General features: G+C 32.6%; 1 protein-coding gene across 1 annotated transcript in view; it reads right to left on the reverse strand.

The window, feature by feature from the left end:
* LOC106665845 (hemicentin-2) overlaps window positions 1-21,152 on the reverse strand; it is a 117,551-nt gene that overhangs the window by 46,281 nt on the left and 50,118 nt on the right. Inside the window, exons 6-8 of the mRNA XM_024226243.1 lie at window positions 7,261-7,548; window positions 1,745-1,929; window positions 973-1,124 (exon numbers count right to left, since the gene is read on the reverse strand). Coding sequence (XP_024082011.1) covers window positions 973-1,124; window positions 1,745-1,929; window positions 7,261-7,548 — 625 coding nt within the window. The remainder of the gene's footprint in view (window positions 1-972; window positions 1,125-1,744; window positions 1,930-7,260; window positions 7,549-21,152) is intronic.

The raw sequence follows: 21,152 nt of genomic DNA on the forward strand, positions 1-21,152 counted from the left end.
AACTTTTAGCCTGAGAGAATTTGTACTTTTCAAAGGTTTTTCGAAATTATTTAAAAAACACATACCATATGTGATATATGTAAACTTATTCACAAAGTTCCAAAAGGTTTTGGACTAAGCAAGGCGATTTATGTAGTTAGTTCATAAAGTTCGGATAGATTTATAAACGATTTCATATAATATAAGCGGAAAATATCGGTACGTTTACTTTATAACGCACTGAATTATGTCGCTAAGAGGTTAGCCGGTAATAAAATATGATACGACGCTGTCGGTCTGAATGTGTGGATAGAATAGCCCAAGGGTGCGGGTGGATGGGGCCGACAATCGTCTAGGTTTCTGAGAACTCTATTTCCTGAGAAAACCGCCGGCTGCATACAGATCGGCCCATACAGGCTCTAATCCACCAGCAGTCCCACCCAAGAGCAGGGTTAGAGGCTACCATGCTCCCTTCACCAAAAACGCGTGTGAATGCAACGGGAGTTTATACGTCCTCTCCGGCTAAGCCTTTCCAAATAATATACTAGGGTGCTGCTATTCTATGCATTCAAATGCAGTTTGTTTTTTGCACTTACAATTACAAGTATATTTTTTTAAGGTAATTCACCAGTGACGGTGCTGTTAGTATTCAAGCATCTACACTACGCCCTCCATATTACCTCATCGCTCCTGGCCACGGTAATTTTTTATTCTTGTTCTAAATTTTTAAATTTTAATAATGCGCCAATCAAGTTTTCAAAATCAGTGCATTTTATAAACTACCATTGCGGTGGACGTCGAAATGATAATTATTAATACTTTCAAAATATCTGTCATATTATAAAGTATTATTATGAATTACTTTTATAATGATAAATATGCAAGATTTACATTTGTTTGTAGAAAAACTCGATTTCATACTTTAAAAGTGGCACTTCGGAAATATGGAGAGTTGTAAATTTTAGTTAGTGTAGTGATTAAGTGATTTGAGACTTGCCATTGGTATACGAACCGCGAACGGCCAGTCTTAGGTAGTGTTTGTCGGTACCCCTCTCGTTTTCGACTGTTAGGAAGTACGTCCTGGAATCTGTCGGGTCCACCTCCCTGACGTGTAATCTAGCCTCGTAGCAGTCTTCTCTCGTCTCCTGTAACAACATAGAAAAAATAAGCCCACAGCCGGCTGGAGTGGTTATTGGCCCCAGTGGTTGACATTTACATTGTAAGTTAAGTTGGATCTGTGCCAAATGGAAAAAGCTTCTCGGTCCTGCATTATACTGGAGATTAAACTGCAACTAACCCGGAACCAACTTGTTTTTTCTTTTTGTTTTATAATTTATTTATTTTATTCCAAATTTAAGTACCTCTTGGAACGGAAAACAAGCAACTAAGCTTTGTTTTTCCTATTAAGTCCGCGATGCTATAAATCTAAATAGACCATCGTTTTAATTTTAATACTTCTTTCCAATCAAATGAACATTTCTCTGTAAATGGATATGTAGATTATAAAATCGTTTTTAAACCACTGTTTATTGCCTTTTTAAAAAATTAGCATTTAAATAGAGTTTATTTTTATCTTTTCTCTTTTTTCTTTATTTTACATTTCAATTTGCTTTTGTGAAAAAATGTTACTTGAAACAAGGTGCCATTAAAATGAAATTAACAAAAAATAATAAAAACAAAAAAGACTAATTCATTTACATAATAATCTACAAAATGTACTTCATATGGAAAAAACTTATGTAGCTTTTTTCTTTGTTTTTCTCACCTGGACGAGTTTTTCAGCATGGTATCTTCCTAGGCCTTCGCCTACTTGAAGATGAAGGCTTCCCCATTCCCAAGACGCCGTTTGTGGTCTTGGGTCTGCACAGACGACTAGCCCAAGAACTGCATCGGCTCCTCGTAGGGCTACTACTTCAGCCCCACTATTCCCCCTCAGAACCTGCGGCGCACCTGGAAACGCAATAGTATGGGATCAAGCAGTCACTGTTGAGATCAACTGTTTGTTTCTTAATTTTGAAGGTTCAGCCTTAACAAAAACTGCTGTGCTTTAAAAGATCTATCTAAAAAGAAATAAGTGCTTAAAAAAAAAGAAGATCTATTGTAAAATATCCATTATTATCTAGAGCTCTAGGTTAAGGTTTTTATCAGAATCCAAAGTTGTGTATATTGATTATTCAGAAATCGTGAGATGCGGTCTGGTGTGATGTAGGTTTCAGAAAAACATTTTCTTCATCGTGCCAATGTTTCTATCTTTACTGAGATCATCTTCAGGGCCTGGGATTTACAAACATTGTTTAAATTTAACAAATTTAAATGTAAACAATGTTTGTAAATCCCAGGCCCTGAAGATGATCTCAATAAAGATTGTTGGCACGGTAAAGAAAATGTTTTTCTGAAACTTACATCACACCAGACCGCATCTCACTATTTCTGAATAATCATCGACTAACTGTCACTAATCACCACACATGTTGTGTATATTCTTTGCGTTTCCTTCCACAGGATTATTAGCTTGCATTGGCCTTCCCCCAATAGAGGCTGGATGTGATGTGCTAATATCTGCAAGGCTTTTTTTACTACTTCCAGCATGTGCCTCCGGGGTTTGCCAGTCAGTCCATCTGTTATCATGCTAGTCCTATCACATATGGTTTTGTATTTTTGCCTTTAGTTCCTTAAATAGTTTTTTCATAAATTTTCGCATACCACTGTCTTGAAATACAATCCCATTGAAACGAGGTCTCTTAACCCATTGCTGACGGATCTATGTGTATGTTGCTAATTTTATTCTCCACCAGGTTCTAGGTTTAGGTGTGGTCATCTAACTTTCCTCGGAGAATTATCGGTCTTTTTGTTGTCCCCCATAAACAAATAAATAAATTTGTCAACCCATGTTTTTATTTAACAAAAATCATAACTAATAATCCACTCAAAGGTTGTTTTAAAATATAAATGATTCGTTTATAAACAGCATCTGAAATGACTAACAAGCTTTGCAATAAATTATAATTCCCGCACAGCATATAACGGATAAACTGGACATGAATTACGAAAGGAGGGGTTCTGAAAGTTGGCTAGCTTTGAAAATCTGCTACACTGCAACATGGAATTAATATTGTTAATTGCTGTAACACGAAGTGACAAAATAATACAATTGACGTTCTACAAATAACCGGTTAAAATGATTTTATTACAATATTTTCTATTGTTATGAGTCGTTCATGCAATGAATTGTTGAAATTAGATTATTAGAAATTTATTACCTAAGAGTTAAATAGAAGAAGTAAACAATTATTGTTGTAGTATGAATTTTATTTTTTTATTTTAATTTACTATTTCGTTTATTATCTTTATTTAAATTATTTAATTATAATTATTAATTTATATTAAGGTTTTTAAGTTCGTTATTTAAAATTTAATGAAAGGGAACAATGTCCCAGTGCTGTACACGGTTTCAAATCAAATAATTGAAAGTAGATAAATTATTTGAAAAAAAAATGTATTAATATGTATATCAATTCAGCAATATATGAATTTAGCTTATACTTTTCAATGCGTCTCTCAACCATAAATATCCGAACGAGTTTCCTTAGGATTGCAGGAATGGATATAAATTTTTTTTAAATTATATACTCACACCGGATACTCGTGTTAATTTGATTTCTAATTTCAGTGCAAAAAATTAACCCTAATTTTAGTAAATAATATTAGGTGATGTCGTAACAGTCCACTCTCAATTTAGAGCGTTTTACTTTTATTGTTTCACTGAGTACTTAGTAAAGTACATTAAATACATACTGTAGTATACAGAAGTTTCCTGAATTCATAACTGTTGAAAAAAACATAATGAAGCAGTGACCAGCGACCCAATATTAGATGGAATCGGTGGCTGCATGAAAAGAAAGAAGTTATTCACAAAAAGAAAAGTTCTTTCAGCGCCATCTGTCTAATGGTAAAGTGGCAAATACAAACAGGAACAGTTGAAATAATTTGGTTATAAGTCCATCAACGGCTACCGGAAACATTAAATAGACTAGCATGAAGGTCAAACATGGGCCGAAAGTTTGGTAATTGATTAAAATTTGTGAGTCAATAACGTAATTTAAAAAAAAAAAAAACACCATCTTTTACAACATACGCTATTAGAAAATACATTCAAATATACAAATTTATTTATTTGGTACTTCATTTGATGTATTTTGGATAATTTCCTCAAACCTTTGAAATGACCGGCCCCTGATCACTTTGTCAGTCTGATTTTTATTAATGATAGTGAGAAGCTGAAATAGGTTTTTGGGAAACGTAAACGAGCGATACGATCCAGCCAAGTGAACAAGTGTTGATCAGTTGAAACTGTCAATAGTAACGATAATCTAGTTTGTATCCGTTTAATATGAATGTACAGAATTAGATTTAAGGCAGAAAGATAAGCAAACAAGTAATTTGAGTTTTTTGTTTTTGTTATGAAAATCAAATATATGGAAGTATTTAAAGAAGAGTTGATTAACAATCTACAAATTTTTCTACAGCAATAATTCAGATTTTTAAATTTATTTTAAAACCGAGACCTTCCATAAAAAGTATAATTAATATTTTAAACGTTCAGAGACGCGTTTACCTGACATATTCCTAAAAAAACAGTTAAAAACAAGTTTCTAGTTTGCGATAGGTTATAAAAATACGCTATTGTCATTCTGTTGTGATATAATCTTCTTGAGTAGGGTTTATCCGAGTTCCCAGAAGTGCACGTAGACGGTGAAATATTGGATAATTTTATTTTGACAGAGTTTGAGTTGGGCTAGAGACGAGAGGAAAGGAAGTTCGGGCTAAGAAAAAGAAAGAGTGCAGTTATATTGTGTCATTGCGTTGATAAAAAATTGCTTCTATTGAAGATTTTTCTTTTCGTCTCTTGGTATTCTGGACCATTCATAAACTTGAAAAGCGAAACAGGTAACTGAACAACTTTTAAAACGCATTAAAACATTGTATATTGAATTTAAAAAATGTGTTGAACGGCAAATTTTCCTAAAGCTAATTTTAAAAAAATGTCACGTTTGTTAGGTTTCTTTCAACAGAAAATATACACTCAATGACAAAAACCGACACTCGTTTTTTGTTATTTATTTCAACTTATACCTATTTTTATCATTATAATAATTATACACTTATTACTTACACACTTATTTTAAAGTATACTAAATTAAGAGTTTACAAATTTAAGAGTTTTAATAAAAAGATTTTTATTATGATGGTTTGAAAGAAAATTCAACAGAACACTGGAAAATTGGTGATAGAATAAATATTTAGTTGAATTTTAATCAAATACCACATAATTTTCCAGTGTTTTGGTGAATTTTCTTCTTTTATTTACAATTTGAAGAATTTATCTCAGGATATCAAAATTGTATGAATAATTCACAAAGTTATCAAATATGAACACTTTCTTACAATACTGAAACAGTGAATTTGTGAATTGATAGTGGAATGAGATCTACTACCCGTTCTTTCTATATCGGCAAATGAATTAAGTATAATTGGTTAATTAAGTACTACCAATAAAGTTACGATTGCGATAGAGCGGACGAGTTGAAGATCTCCTTCCTCCGTCAACCCATAAATTGGTTATGTTTGAAACTATGAGTTCCAATATTTTGAGTAGATATCCCTGTTTGTTAATATTGTAGTTTCAATGTCATGATGAAAAGAACATATTACTCGAATGCTTGACGAACAGAATGTTTTTTTGTTTCAAATGTTTTCTTTATTCCTTTTCTTTAACTGCAAAATTATGATATTGAACGCTGATTTCAATTATATCGAGATAAATAACTTAACTTTTTCTGTTTGTTTTTGTTATTAAAATATATCAAAGAAGTTAACAATTTTTGGTATGGAAAGAATTTTACCGTTCAATTTGTGTAATATTTTTATTATGAATTCAATAAATGTCTCCCAATTTTTTGTCAAATATTCTTCAATATAAAAAGAAACCTTCTAATCTTCTTATGAAAAACTCGGCGATCGATTCAATACTCCCTTTTCCGGTAGCCGTTGATGGACTTATAACCAAATTATTTCAACTGTCCCTGTTTTTATTTGCCACTTTACCATTAGACAGATGGCGCTGAAAGAACTTTTCTTTTTAAACAACGTCTTTCTTTTCATACGGCCACTGATTCAATCTAATAATGGGTTGCCGGATAGAGCTTCATTAAGTTTTTTCAACAGTTTGGAATTCAGAATATTTTTGTATACTGTAGTATGAATTTAATATACTTCACAAGTACTCAGTGAAACAATTTTATTAAAAAACTCTAAATTGAGAGTAGACTGTTGGGACTTCAACTAGTGTTATTTACTGAAATTAGAGTTAATTTTTTGCACTGAAAGTAAAAGGCAAGTCTGCTTCGGTAAGGGACTTCTAACTAGGTTTAATTCAGTCGGCCCCGTTTCCATTTGCTACTTTATCAGTAGCTAGTCAGTAGAATAACAATTTCCTTTTAACTAAGTTTTATTTTATACTACGATGGCCTTTTCTATTAACTTGTAAATGTCAATTAAAAAATATAACGATAAAATGTATACTTATTTAAACATAGTGAGATGCGGTCTGGTTTGATGTAGGTTTAAAAAAACATTTTCTTTATCGTGCCAACGTTTCGATCTTTTATTGAGATCATCTTCAGTGAAAACAATGTTTATAAATCCTAGATCCTGAAGATGATTTCAATAAAAATCGAAACATTGGCACGATAAAGAAAATATTTTTCTAACCTACTTCAAACCAACCCACGATCTTTAAATAATCATTAATTAACGGTCACTAAATATTATCCAAAAATAAAATTAATGTGAAACCAACTACACTAAAATATTTTTGTTAAGTTACAAGATTAGTTAAAATATTAGTCATAATAATTAATTAGTCAATGCTGAGAAACTTGACGTTTTCAGAATTAACACGGCGTTACGAATGCTAAACTGGCAAGACCTGCCTGTCGTGCTGGCTCACGCAATGCATTTGTTGATTATGTTTAACAACAATAATTACATTATTATAATATATACTATAAATTATATTTATATAACAATAATGGTTTATATACCTTTACTGAAACAACGAAAAGGGTTTTTAAAATGTTTAAATTTATAAAAAACTGCTGGATACTAACGAATTATTTGTAACAAATTTACACAAAACATTTAGGAAACGTATATAGAAATTATAGGATAGTAATAAGACAATAGAAGAGAACTGCTAGTTAAAAAAACGAAATTTCTTACCGACAACTTGGAGGGAAACCGGGTCGCTCTGAACGGATCGTTCAGATCCGCCTATGTAGTTCCACACCCTGCAGATATATTCACCCTGATGGTGGTAGCTGACGTTCCTGATGTGAAGCCTGGCGTCATTGCTGCGTACCAGCACTGCAGATTCCATTCCCTGGATTCTCTGAAGCCACTGGTAACTTGGAGTCGGGCTCGCCTCGGCTTCGCAGTCAAAGGACGCTTCGTTGAAAAGTGAAGCTGTTATAACTTTGTCCGGTCCCACCGATTTAATTACCGGGCCGACTAAAAAAGAGAAAAAAAATTGAATTGTAATAATGCTTTACATCGAATTCATTCAACCGTGGAAAATATGATACATATTTCATAGGATTATAAAATGCCATGGTTCACTGAGCCGATCGGTTCTCACTCATACAATGTTTTAACTCAAAAACATCAAGATACATTGGAAATTGCGGAGTTTCGTTGAGTGATATGCGAGTTGTTTAACGGATGTCAGAAGCATTATGTGAGCCGTCATTAAATATATCTGCAGAAAGGAAAGTTGGCTGGAAGGGTATAGGGTTTGGATCTGTCAGATAGATAACGAAATAAATAGTTAAACTGAATAATTAATTAAATAGTCCGCAAAAGGTCGGTTTATAACTCTTTGATGAATAACGAATTTTAAAATTCAACAAGCAGTTATCGAGTAAAATCACAGAATCGCAATATTATTAGGCCACATTTTACATCCTTAAAAGCGGAGATTTACTTTTGAATTTGGTAAAAAAATTCTTTCCTATTTTATGGTTAAACATATCCCCTAAGTTTACATTAGCACTTTTGATTCCAATAAGATGTTTTTAATTCCTTAGAAGCATTACTAACAAATTTAATGTGAGAAATACTTCCTTAAATTGATATGGTATGGAATTTTGTAGGTGACTATACATTAGTTATTCATTATAAAGAAAAAAATATTTTTATTTAATTAAAACCATATCGATTGGAATAAATATATTTATCGTTCTGTAGATCACAAAGAAGGCCTAATAAAAAACCCGAAGCTTACAATATGACAAACATAATAAAGAACAGCAAACTTTTTTCGCACTACATCCCTAATTCATAAAATAATCAGTAGAAATGAAGTTACCAGAATGTGGAAGTCCTAATCTGTACTTTAATATTCAAATGAAAATTACATTTTTTGTTCGTTAAATAGAATCAGTCCCAAAGAGAATAGAGAGACGAGATCTACACGTCCATTGTATATCAAAATATTAATTAAATCTAATTAATTAAGTATCAAGTATCAACACTTACAAGGTTGCAATTCCGATATAGAACCGCAGGATTGTAAATCTCCAATTTCATTTTATTTGACACGATGTATTTCCATATGGTACGAAGATGTTCATATAATTTTGTAACTCTAATAAATTATTAATAATAGTTTCAAAGCCTTCCTGTTGTACTCCTTGATAACTTGATAAAGGAGTTGTCAGTGTAACCCTACTCCTTTTAATATGTAATTACAAAATTGAAAATGGATATCAATTATATCTCTATATCTATTGCAGTGCTATGTTAAAGCATATAGGGAATAAGTAGACTGAATCACAATGTCCAAGTATCAAAAATCATTCCATATCCATTTTTTTATGTGTATTATTTTGAAAACTATATCCATGAAATATGTATGATTCAGATTCATTTACTACGAGCTTGGGTTAGGTTAGTCTCTTTAAACTAAGACAAACTCTGGGCGTTCATTATAATTGAATGAATGTCACGGATGTGATAAATGGGCCGGGCCGTCCAGTCACACCAATCACAATTCGGTTCAGCCTAAACAAAATTCCACCGGTAGAATGTGATTTATTGACATTTGAATTTCATCTTGGGCCATTAATGAATAGTAATTGTTTAATTATTAATGTATAAATAATTCTATTGTACACTGGGCAATTCATTATTTACATTAAATCATCAATTTATGCCTTAATTATGTCTGATAGTCCAATTTGATATACCAAAACTAACCGAAGAGGAAATATTATAGAGAGATGGCAAGGAGCCTAAAATATACATTTCCACGGGTAAGTAGAAGAGTCGGAAGAGGAAGTCTACAATAAAATATTGGGCTCCAAGGCTATATTTCAAACTTGTTTATGTCCCAAAAGAAGAGTAATATTGCATTTATTGGTCACTGGTCCGTGCTTTGATTTATATCCGACTCTATTCGAATAAGAGAAGAAAGAGAGAAAAAGGTGGGGTATAGCAAAAGAATTATAAAGCATCCTCGGCTGGAGTGAGTTCTAAGTTATGCCCCAGTTGGGTGAAACTGGAACGGCTCGTTCGGCAAAAGTCGGCCGAGACGGTCAGCACATTCTCGCGTCTCGTCTTTGTTATTGTCCATCTCGTTTAGTGGGCCAGGAAATGGCTCTTAGGGCGAGGGGGATCTGCTAGAATTAACTACCGGAAGTTACCCTAAAACATCCCTTGGTAAATTTACAACTGGCCTTTTGTAGATCGTTCCTATCTTTCTTTCCATCTCACCCTTTTTAATAGCTACTAAGTTTCCTAAGCTTTTGTTGACAGCCTTCTGAGGAGAGAAAAACACGGGAAAGCTCTTAAGCATAAAAAAATTAAATTAAGCTTTTATGTTCGAGCCTTTAAAGAAAAAAAAAGAAAGGGAGGAACAACTGAATTTCATACAGTATCAGGTGCTTTGTGAATACCATTTTTTCCAGGTGGGAGAGTTCTCTGATAAAAATAATTGAAAAAATAATTTCAGCGTAATCTTTTGAAACAGACATGATTGTTGAGTTTCCAAACTTTATACATGTCAATATGTTCGTTATTTGTTATACATCTGATAACTTCGCGGAACTCTGACTACTAAATTCACACCTCGAAGTTGTGTGTGTGGGAAAAACAAACACGGGGTGGGCCCAAAGGAAGTAATGTATTTTGAGGATTTATAGGAAATTTCATGCAGTACAACAAGTTCCTACAAACATAGGTCCTCAAATGAAGCCTTCTATGACAGAAAACCTAAAAACGTCTACAAACCGTGTTTTTTAAAGCTTTTTTTCAAGAATTACTCCCAAACGGCTCCATGTCCCAAAATACGTATCAAAAAAATCTATTTGAGCATTAAATTTTCGGTAGAATGAAACCAACTACAAGTTTTTATTCTAATCCGTTGCCGAGATATATTTTTTTATATAATAACCTTTTTTTGCGAGATAAAACAACACTTTTTAAAATGGTTTTTCAGTGTTAACATGGCGAAATAAACGTGTTAACACCTCATAGGCACTGGTGACACGATTTTTGGTCAATTTTCAAACCTCATTTCAATTTCAAAGTTTTGGCTTTTAGTAAATCACTTGAAAGAAGGAAGGCAGGTGAAATGAAGCAAGAACATTCATGGATTTAAAACAGCAATATTTTTAAGCTCCATTTTAACCATTTTTACCCTTAAGTAGAAAAATTTGTGATTGATATAAATTCATATTTATTAATAATAATTTAAAAAATGAAACACGCTTACTTTAGCTTTAAAATTAAAAAAAGCATTGTTTCGGAGCCCTTAGTCGTGATTGGCTTATAGAAAACGAGTGCTTCTTTGTAAAAAAAATTGAATGAGAAGATACAGTTGTCCAAATCTATATGGATAATAGTTTATTTAAAAGTACTAAAAAACAAAAGCGTACGCCTTCGTGTATTGAAGAAAACCCAAAATAAAGAACCCATTACTCACCTGAGCCAATTCAAATGAGTTTGAGCATTCGATAGTTTACAACCCTTTTCCAGGGAGAACAAGACGGAAAGTAGCCCAACATAAATTATTCAAAATGAGGAAAACGCTTGGTTCACATTATAATATCACTTGGGTGAGACTAATTGATGAAGCGATGGAAAGATGCAGATTTGTACCGACCCGGTTCTGGCGTTCATTATGGAAAAAAAGTAAAAATAATGGATTCCATCACAATCTCTACCCTAAGCACATAATTAACAGAATAATCAACAACTACAACTCAACACTAACACATTCCACTATTACTAATAANAAACATTGTTTGTAAATCCCAGGCCCTGAAGATGATCTCAATAAAAGATCGAAACGTTCGCACGATAAAGAAAATATTTTTCTGAAACCTACATCACCCCCGACCGCATCTCACGATATCTGAATAACTATTGATTAACGGTCACTAATCTCTACCCACTGTATAACATAGCTTCTATTTGTTCTAAATAATATAAAGTTCATCCGTTAAGTTCCTGAACTTTTATGATAAAGAATTTACTATCAAACTATTTTATTTTTAAATTATGTTATCGAGGAAATGGGATATTAAGTATATGTTTTAGAATTTAATTTGTTTTTAATCTTCTTAATTGATTGTATTTGAACTTGAATTAGTTCATAATTTTATCGGTGTTGTTTATAAATTAGTTTCAGAGATTACTAACGTTTTTAGAAAAATAATGACCAAATTATACTTTCCCTCTCTTTGACTTGCAAAAGTTTATAAGATTCCAGATTGAGCATCACAATGGTCTTAATCTTACAAAGCCAAATCGATAATTATAGCTGAGCGGGCTACAATTGAATATCCAATTTCTGAAAGCCCTACTCCACCTTTCTATCTCAACATTTCAATGCCTCGAATTCCCAAGACCTTGTCCCACATTGTTGTGTTCTTCAACAACAATCAGAAGAAAGTAACTGATGGAAGAGTAGATCACTGCTACGCTATAAATCTAAAGAATGCACCATCACTGAAAAGGACGAGCGGTGGCAGGAAGCCGGGCATCATGGAAAAAGTTGTCTAAACGTTCTAAAAGCCCCACGGCAGTCGTGACAACCTGATAATAAATCCTATCTAAGGTTTTACAGTAAATTTTCTCGTAGAAGGTAAATATCCTTGCCTCCGTGGCTAAATATTCCCCCCTTAAAAAGTGTTAAAGTTCGAAAAAGGATTATGCATTATCTTTCATATTTTAAGGTTACCGTACGCCTTCCGTAGATTATCTAGTTGAACAATTTAAAATTCGCTTTATTTCGACTTTATTCAAAATTAAACACTCATAATTGTAGTCTTCATTTCGTACAATGTGTGGTGATTAGTGACCGTTAATCGATATTTATTTAGAAATCGTGAGATGCGGTATGGTGTGATGTAGGTTTCAGAAAAACATTTTCTTTATCGTGCCAACGTTTCGATTTTTATTGAGATCATCTTGCCTGGGATTTCCAAACATTGTTTACATTTAACAAATACATTTAGGATGTGAGAACGTGAATTTATACAATGCAAAATATATTTTATATATTCAATCAAAATATTTCTACTCACTCAAAGTGTTTGTCTTCTGTGCAATTGTGTCATTCTTGCGTGTCGTGTCGAGAGTGCAAGTGAGATTTTCCTATTTTCTGTTTATATACGTTGGATTTTGTACAAGTGTTGAAATCTAAAACAACAAAAAAATACCATTTTTAGATACACTCGTAATAAAACAACCAGATGGCACATTAATCACAGATTGGTATCAAAAACCAAGAAATACAGATCGCTACCTCAACTTTACGTCTCACCATCCTCTTCATACAATAATAAACACGGCCAAAGGGTTACTTCATAGAATGATTACTTTAAGCCATGAATCCTTCCACCACAAAAACATAAAGATATACAAACAGATCCTCCATAACAATCTCTACCCTAAACACATAATTAACAGAATAATCAACAACTACAACTGAACACAAACACCGTCCAGTATTACTAATAATACTACATTAAGTCTATTGAATACAAACAAACCAGCATACATTTCCATGCCATTTATCCAAGGCCTATCACATAAATTAAACACATTTCTCTCGCCCGATAACTTCAAAATAGCTTTCAAAAATTATAAAACAATTCAAACACTTTTTCCAAAATTACAGATCCCACACCAATAACAAATAAATCTGACGTAATCTACAAGATCAACTGTTTATACTGTCCGGCAACTTAATCGGTCTTACATCCCAATATCTGGACAAGAGAATAAAGCAATATATCTATGATTGCAAAAAACCTAAGCAAAATCCTACAGCATTCGCTACCCACCATCTTGAACACCAACACAATTTCGACTTCAAAAATCCAAAAATATTACACACAGAACAAAACAAACATAAACGTAATTTTTTAGAAATGGTTTATATCAACAGAGATAAACACAGCATCAATTACAGAACAGATACATGTAAACTCAGTCGCAGCTACGCCAATATCATTAATCAAATTTAATACAGATAACATACCTATATGATCACATTACATTCCACACATCAAATATTTTTCACATAGTCTAATTTCCCAACAAATTAGCTTTCCTTTTCCTATTTATCACTTTCCATATAATCCTGAAAGGATAATCTGGCCGAACCATTATCAACACGTTTTTTCCCTTCGTCGGCTCTTTCTACCTCAAAGAAGCCGACGCCTTATACAAAAATGTCTTCCTTCCCCCCCTTTAAAATCAACGTATATAAACATAAAACAGCAAAATCTCACTGGCACTCTCAACACGACACGCAAGAATGGCACAATTACACAGAAGACAAACGCTTTGACTGCGTAGAAATACGTTATTGAATATAAAAAATATATTTTCCATTGTATAAATTCACTTTTCCACATCCTAAATGTATTTGTTAAATGTAATCAACGTTTGTAAATCCCAGGCCCTGAAGATGATCTCAATTAAGATCGAATCGTTGGCAGGATAAAGAAGATGTTTTTCTGAAACCTTCGTCACACCAGACCGCATCTCACGATTTCTAAATAAATATTTCTTACAATGACTAAACTCCCTGAAAATTCAAATAGCACCACAATTCTTAAGAGCTGAGCAGCATATTCTGGTTTAAGAACGATATACAAATTATCCATTCAAAAATTATTTAATTTGTAGGTCTTTTTTGGAGGTGTTGTTTTAAAATAAAAATTGCGATAGTTCAAAGTTTCGGCGATGCTATACCATTTTCAAGAAACTTATTTTCATTCAGGGAAAAAATTTTAATTTTACATTATTGTTTTTAATATTAATATATTTTTAAAATTAATTGATTAATTTTTTACACTAATATTGTATACATTTCAGAACATAAAACCGAAAAAATAACATTTCCAAAATTGAAATCTTCGTGTAAAACTGGCAGCAAGTTTAGCAATCCAGTTTTTTTATTATTTTTTATTTATATATTATTTAAAATCATTTTTTTTATTTTAAATTGGTTATACAATAGTAGGCTCAATATTATAAATGTAATTATAAAAATATATTAAATATTCATATAGAATAGTGTAAAATTAGTATTTTTATAGAAAACATATATTTCTTGAAAATGATACAGGATGGTAGAACTGTTGAAATATCGTAATATTTATTACTATAAATTATTATTATTAATTACAATATTCCTACTATTGTCAATTACAATTAGGAAATTTTACAAAACCTAGAAAGTGGCCAATTTTTAAAAAACTTTTATATCTATAAACACATAAAACATATAACTTCTAAATATACAACTTCAAAATGAATGTTGATCGTCAGGGTAATGTTGAACCTGTTAACATTTATATGTAATAATATGATCTGATTAAGAAGCCTTGATTGTAAGAAAAAAATTGATGAATTAAGTTAACTGGATCTTCACTACGCACAATTCTTTATACTTTGCTAAAGTAACAATTGATGTCTCGCGCCATTTTATTTTATTTTTTTCGGACAGTGCACGCATTCCATTATAGAAAACAAATATCTCTTATTTTTATTCATTGTCAACCTTTTAGATTTGTGTGCGTTTATCAGATACTTACGTTTGACTGTCATTTATAAGTGATTTTCTTGGGATAGTTAAACAATGACACAAGTCGTGTGGATTGTATTGATTTTCCTTTCGTAGAGAAGTTTTCTTTAAAGAGTTATTTGATGTAGAAGAAATGTAAGCTCTTAAGTAATTCAGAAAACACATAAATATAACTAAAATTAACTACTATTTTATATTTCGGTATTTTGCAAAAGACGTTTTTGAATTTTCATTAGGCTTGTTATTTCTAAAATTTCAAACTGCCCAGTGTTTGCCTTTTAAAAACATCAAGTGAAATACTTTATTTATAAGTTCACTATTTTTCGAGGTCCGCTTGACCAATTAATATCATTCAATTAATAAGGGTTTTTAGTTGAAATAAAAAAGTCAGTGACACGAGCGGGATTCGAACCCACGACCATCGGCTTGATACGCCGCTACGATAGCTCAAGTGTTTGGTAGCGGCGTATCAAGCCGAAGGTCGTGGGTTCGAATCCCGTTCGTGTTACTGACTTTTTTTTAGCTCAACTAAAAACCTCAATTAATTGAATTTATTTATAAATATCAATTTTATGTCTTTTTAAGTTATATTATGTACCTAACCCTGACATTGTGATAATAATTTTTTTTGGAACAAAAATACGCAAATCTCGTACTATATTGACGTATGACAGGAAATTTGTTTATAATGTAGAATATATGTTTTTGAATAATAATTGTCAACACTTCGGTAAGACAGAATCGATACTGCTTAATACTACTTTATTGACTCAAGATTTTGAAAAAAGAAATCGCAACCACTCGAAAAGCGAGTTGCATGAAATATGACAGTGATTGACATGTTCGGGGCTTCGGTTTGTGTTACGTTGTGAAGCAAAAGTACAGGTGAAGTTTAATAGTGAGGTTGGTTCTCATTTCAATTTTCTCCCTTCAGCCTTCTCCGTCAGACGTGTCAAAGTTAACATTAATTTAAGAACCAGCCACGGCAAGAGAGAGATTTAGTAATTGAAAATTCACCTACACATGTAACTGACTTTGCCCACGACGTCCTTAGTTTGGCTCATGCTTGTGATTCGCTTCGTATTTTAATATTCAGAGGGCACCATTACCAAATATGATGCAACATGAATTGATCACTATGGGGCATTGTTGTTGATAATGAGGTCGAATTTCAACAAGCCCAAGTTGATCTGATCTCTCATCCAATTTATTATTGTACGCTAAAAGACCTTTTACCCTCCAAAAATCCTACAAGCTTTTTAACGTTTTTTAACTTTTTTTAAATTTTTATTTATTTTTACGAGGGTTCCCAACAGCAGAGGTCATATAAACCCTCAGGGTGCCGGTGTTTTTGAAAAAAAGCCCATTTGTGAGTATGTCGGGTTTGTAAGCTTGGCCGCTGGATTCGAACCCGGGACCTACCTTACAGTGATACAGTGATGAACGCCGTGTCAATGCCTAAACCGTTGCGGCCACCGACGCCCCCCCCCTTTTTTTAAACTTATTTAAACATTATTTCAGGAACAGGAACTACCAAGTTTCCTTCATGATTGATCGAATAACTAGTCATATCGTTTAATAATAGTTCATGTAGTTACAAAATTATGATTAATTCCTGACAATTCGAAACAGCAAAGTCATACTGTCCGGATTGTCTCATGAATGTGTAGTATGAATGGTAATTAATGTGAAAACCTTTGTTGATTTTAAATTGGCATGTCATTAATTGCATGTTAGCAATTAGTTATTCGCTAAAAAATTGTTTCGTCAATTTAAAGGGGTAAAATATGCCTATCTGTATTAAATTCATTAACAGAAGCTGTAGAATGTAAGTCCAGTTCAACTGGAATAAAAACAATTCTTGATAGATGAATTTTATATGCTAATTTCATTGCATTCATTACATTGAAAAATAATTGTAAAATCTCAAAATAATTGCAGTTTTTCAAATAAATTTTGAAATTTAATAGCAAGTAGACAATTATTTTATTCATCTTGTAGCTTTGTATGTTGTGTGTTCCCGCAGTTAAAGATTTTGTTAAACGTTATTTTTCATTAGTAGGTAAGATAAAAACATTTTTCAGGGATATACAAAAAATTTTTCCTTCACCTTAGAAAGATGATCACTGTCATTTCAAGATTAAATGAAAGAAAAGGCATAACAGTTTGCCTGAATCGAGAAGGTATGAAGGAGTAAATCCGCCATTCAAATCGAGCCATCTGTTGTTTAGAACCCAAGTACACCGAGTATTCCAACCAGAAGAGACAAATTAAAAGTTTAGACGTTAGAAAAAATAGCAAGTGCATAATTACTTAGTGTAATCACGAAAATGGTTTTGTTATTGCAATGAAATGGGTAAATTCCAAACCGTTTCACCTAAAAAGAATCATGGATTTTCGAAAAGCGCTAAGTTGGAAAATTAGATTCATATTATGGAAGACAACATAAATTAATTCATGCTTTGTTACTTGCTTAGATCTCAGCCCATTGAAAAACTTCGTTCGGACGTGGTTTGTATTCCAAATAACGTTTCCGGGATAAATTATTTATACCTTGGTCGGCTCCGCTTCAAACGTAGATCAATTATTCCTTAATTCTCAAACAGATGAGATTCGGAGTGTTAACCAATCACTTTTAAATTCCGATCAGTTTGCCTTTGGGTTATTTCCATCTGATGAAATAACTCCGGCAGCCCGCGTTTCCCTTTTTTAATAAACAACGAGAACTTGTAAACTCACCGTCTCAAAGCGAGACCCTTTGTTACTGGAGGAAACGAGAGGGCGAAAAAATAACTGCTCCACGGGATGGAAACTTCTGTTGCCTTGGCGGAGAAAGTTTTTTCCCCTGTTGATAAATGTAAAGGAAAAGGGCGTTTACAAATTACGAGATTTTATATGGAAACACAAACTCGACAACCAACTCACCCCTAACGTGCCGCTTTCTCAACCCCTCTAGAATAATAGCCAATGATTTGCTTGACTCTGCGGCTATGACTTAGTTGCAAAAACCCGGTGCACTCCATCTCTTCCTCACTTTCACTATTGAACATTGATTTATCGGAATAAGTTTTAAGTGCCCTACGACACTTTGTTGGAACATTGAATTTCCAAAACTTCTTTTAAGCACTTGCCTTCTGCCACACGATTCTCTTTCCAGTAAATCTCGTTCTCTAAGCAAAAATCTATTTGAAAGTTCCAACCAAACCTATGATTCAAGTTACACTGAGTACCAAACCATCCATTTATTTCGACGCCAATACTCTATTGAAAATAATAGAAAGTGGGACTTTATCACGTTTCATTATCGTGCCATGTTCACTTTTAACCTGGTAAAAAAACCACATAAAAATTGTACAATAAATCGGGCCATAAATTTTTTTGAATGTTTATGTGAATATGAAGAATTAGTTGTAGTGTGGAATAAAAAATAAATGAATGATTAAACAGATAAAAACGTTTTAAATTTTAAGCATGTGTAAGAAAACGACAAAGGATACAAAAACCTACATATTTAATCTAGAAGCAAAGAAAGCCAAAATCAATTAATAATTAACATGATATTAATAAATTAATGTAATTTTAAAACAACGCTATAAGTTTAACATACAAAAGCAAATATAGTTTAATGTCTATGCTCATACAATTTTTTTTATAAATTTATAGTTCTTTTTTTCATCATACTGCGAAATATTTGATGTGGCTCATATGTATTATCAAATACGAAAAAGAATTATTGAAAATTAAGCATGGTTAGCTGTCTACAAAGTTTTATCCACCGGTTATCAACAGGCACGCATGTAAAAAACGACTGTCTTAATAACTGGTTACTCGTTTCAAAAGTTCTTGAGTCGGGAAACGTTTTCCCTATACCTTAATTAAAACGTGTAGAGCTAAAGTATTGCAAATCCTACACGCAACCTTTTGAAAAACTAGTACATTTTCTAACAACAGCTAAAGCGAGAAGTATTTAATTATTACAAGACCCTATCATGCGAAGAACATCAAGATCGATTGAGGTAAAAGGACTCTGCTTTCGTTGTAACTTTTAAGGACTTTTGCACTTAGGGCTTGCTGCTGACGGTAAAGCTGTTGCCTTCAGAATTTTATACGGGTACGGCCTAATAGAGTTTATCAAGTTTAAAAACATGATACTCTTCTTTAATCAACCAACATCCTGTTTCTTCTTTCCAGAAGACAATCGCGGCTCATTTTTCCCCTTTCGAAGAGGTCTAATTAGTAGGCAATCTCTTATTCCAAGTAATACATCAAGACGCCTAAGACGTTCTTTGATAATCTTTTAGACGCTTTGTGATTTCTCTAAAATGATCCGGCTTGATAAATCGAAAGTAACACGGATTTTAGAGAACGATTTTGCATTGTGCAAATACTGAATTACATATAGAAGTCTTAATAAAGATAGTTTTACGTTATGAAACTAAAATTTGTTATTCAAGTTTCCACTCTGGCTATGTGTCACAATCGCACTTACACAAAAACACACACACACACACACGTTATTATTTTATTTGATTGATATTATATTTCGGTTTCGAATCACAAAGTTTTCGAATTGTTTTTGCGGTTTTTATTGTTAGATAAACGTTCTTCAGTGTTAAATTCACTAGTTTTCGTAATCCGCTTGACCAACTAATATCTTTCAACCTTAATTAATTGAAAGTTCTTCAGTGTGTTTTGAAAGAATATTGCTAACTATTTTACAATTACATTATAGTCGTTAAATTATATGAATAACGTGCCAAACTTGAAACTAAATGGCCTCGCCAGAATTTAAAAAAGGATGTGATAATGATGTGTTAGCTTTTCATGTTGTACGATTAGCCCCACGGCGTTGGCGGGAATGCATGGTACACGCAATCAAAATTAACATTATAAGTACTTTTCCCCCAAATGAATTAAAGCAATTAGTAAAATAATTTAAAAGCAACGGTTTTTCAACCAAACAGTAAAAAGAGACAATAAGATGGTCTTGGAAACGTATGTGTAATTTATATACCATAATGTATTTGATATATTGTATTATAATAAAATGTAATATCTTTGATTATGAAAATGCAGAATTCAAAAATAGCCCATATAAACGTTTAGTGCTTTTGATGAAACAATATGATCAAAGAATTTTTTTTTTATTTCTGTAGGTACGTGTATTGAAAGAAAAGATACCATTCCATCATCATTTGTTGAATTTTTTATGAATTGAACTAAATATTGAATCAACTGCGAATTTTAGTACGCGAAAATGTGATAATTGTCATAATGAATATCAAGCAGTAACAGAAGCCACCCAGTAGTGCCACGCTCTCACATTCAGCCAATCAATCTTTTAACATATCTCGGCCATAACAGCTTCATGACGTGTGAGATTTCCAAGAATGTTGGGACAAGAAAGCTATTGGACTAGTGGTCTGGGTTGAAGGTGTAAATTGTTGGAGAAGTATCAGGTATCAGAATTTAATATTTTCAAATGCAAATTAGGATGTAGATTATTGAGTGCATGGATTAGATTTTGTAAGGTTCGATATTTTCGTCGATCGTCAATTTTAAGTTCGTATGTCCATATTGGTCCAAGGAGAGTCTTTTAAATTGTGAGTTTGCTAGTGAGGAGTGTATGTAATTTGTAGCTTTTGTAGCTGCTTTTTAGTTGTGTATGGGGATTCCCCGTTAGATTATTATCAATCTACAGTCGCAGGTAGCGCCCAAAATTAGGGCGAAATCAAAATTGAATTTTTTTCCATTAAAATATCTTGAGAGCCAAAAATTGGCCTTCCTTGTTTTTAGTAAATACTTTCAATCGTTGAAATAAATCCGTAACTGAGTAAAATATTTAACCAAAAATGTTACTATGGAAACAATGAAGAAAATATTCAATTCAGTATGAAGTGTTTCCGCCGTTTGCGTTGACCACCGATTGCATTCGACATAGCATCGATTTTATGACATTTTGAATGTAGTGCTGTGCAATATTTTCATACTCCTCCAAACGACTATTACCATC

The sequence above is a fragment of the Cimex lectularius genome, unplaced genomic scaffold (genome assembly GCF_000648675.2).
Source record: "Cimex lectularius strain Harlan isolate CLEC.00 unplaced genomic scaffold, Clec_2.1 scaffold54, whole genome shotgun sequence".
NCBI lineage: Eukaryota > Metazoa > Arthropoda > Insecta > Hemiptera > Cimicidae > Cimex > Cimex lectularius.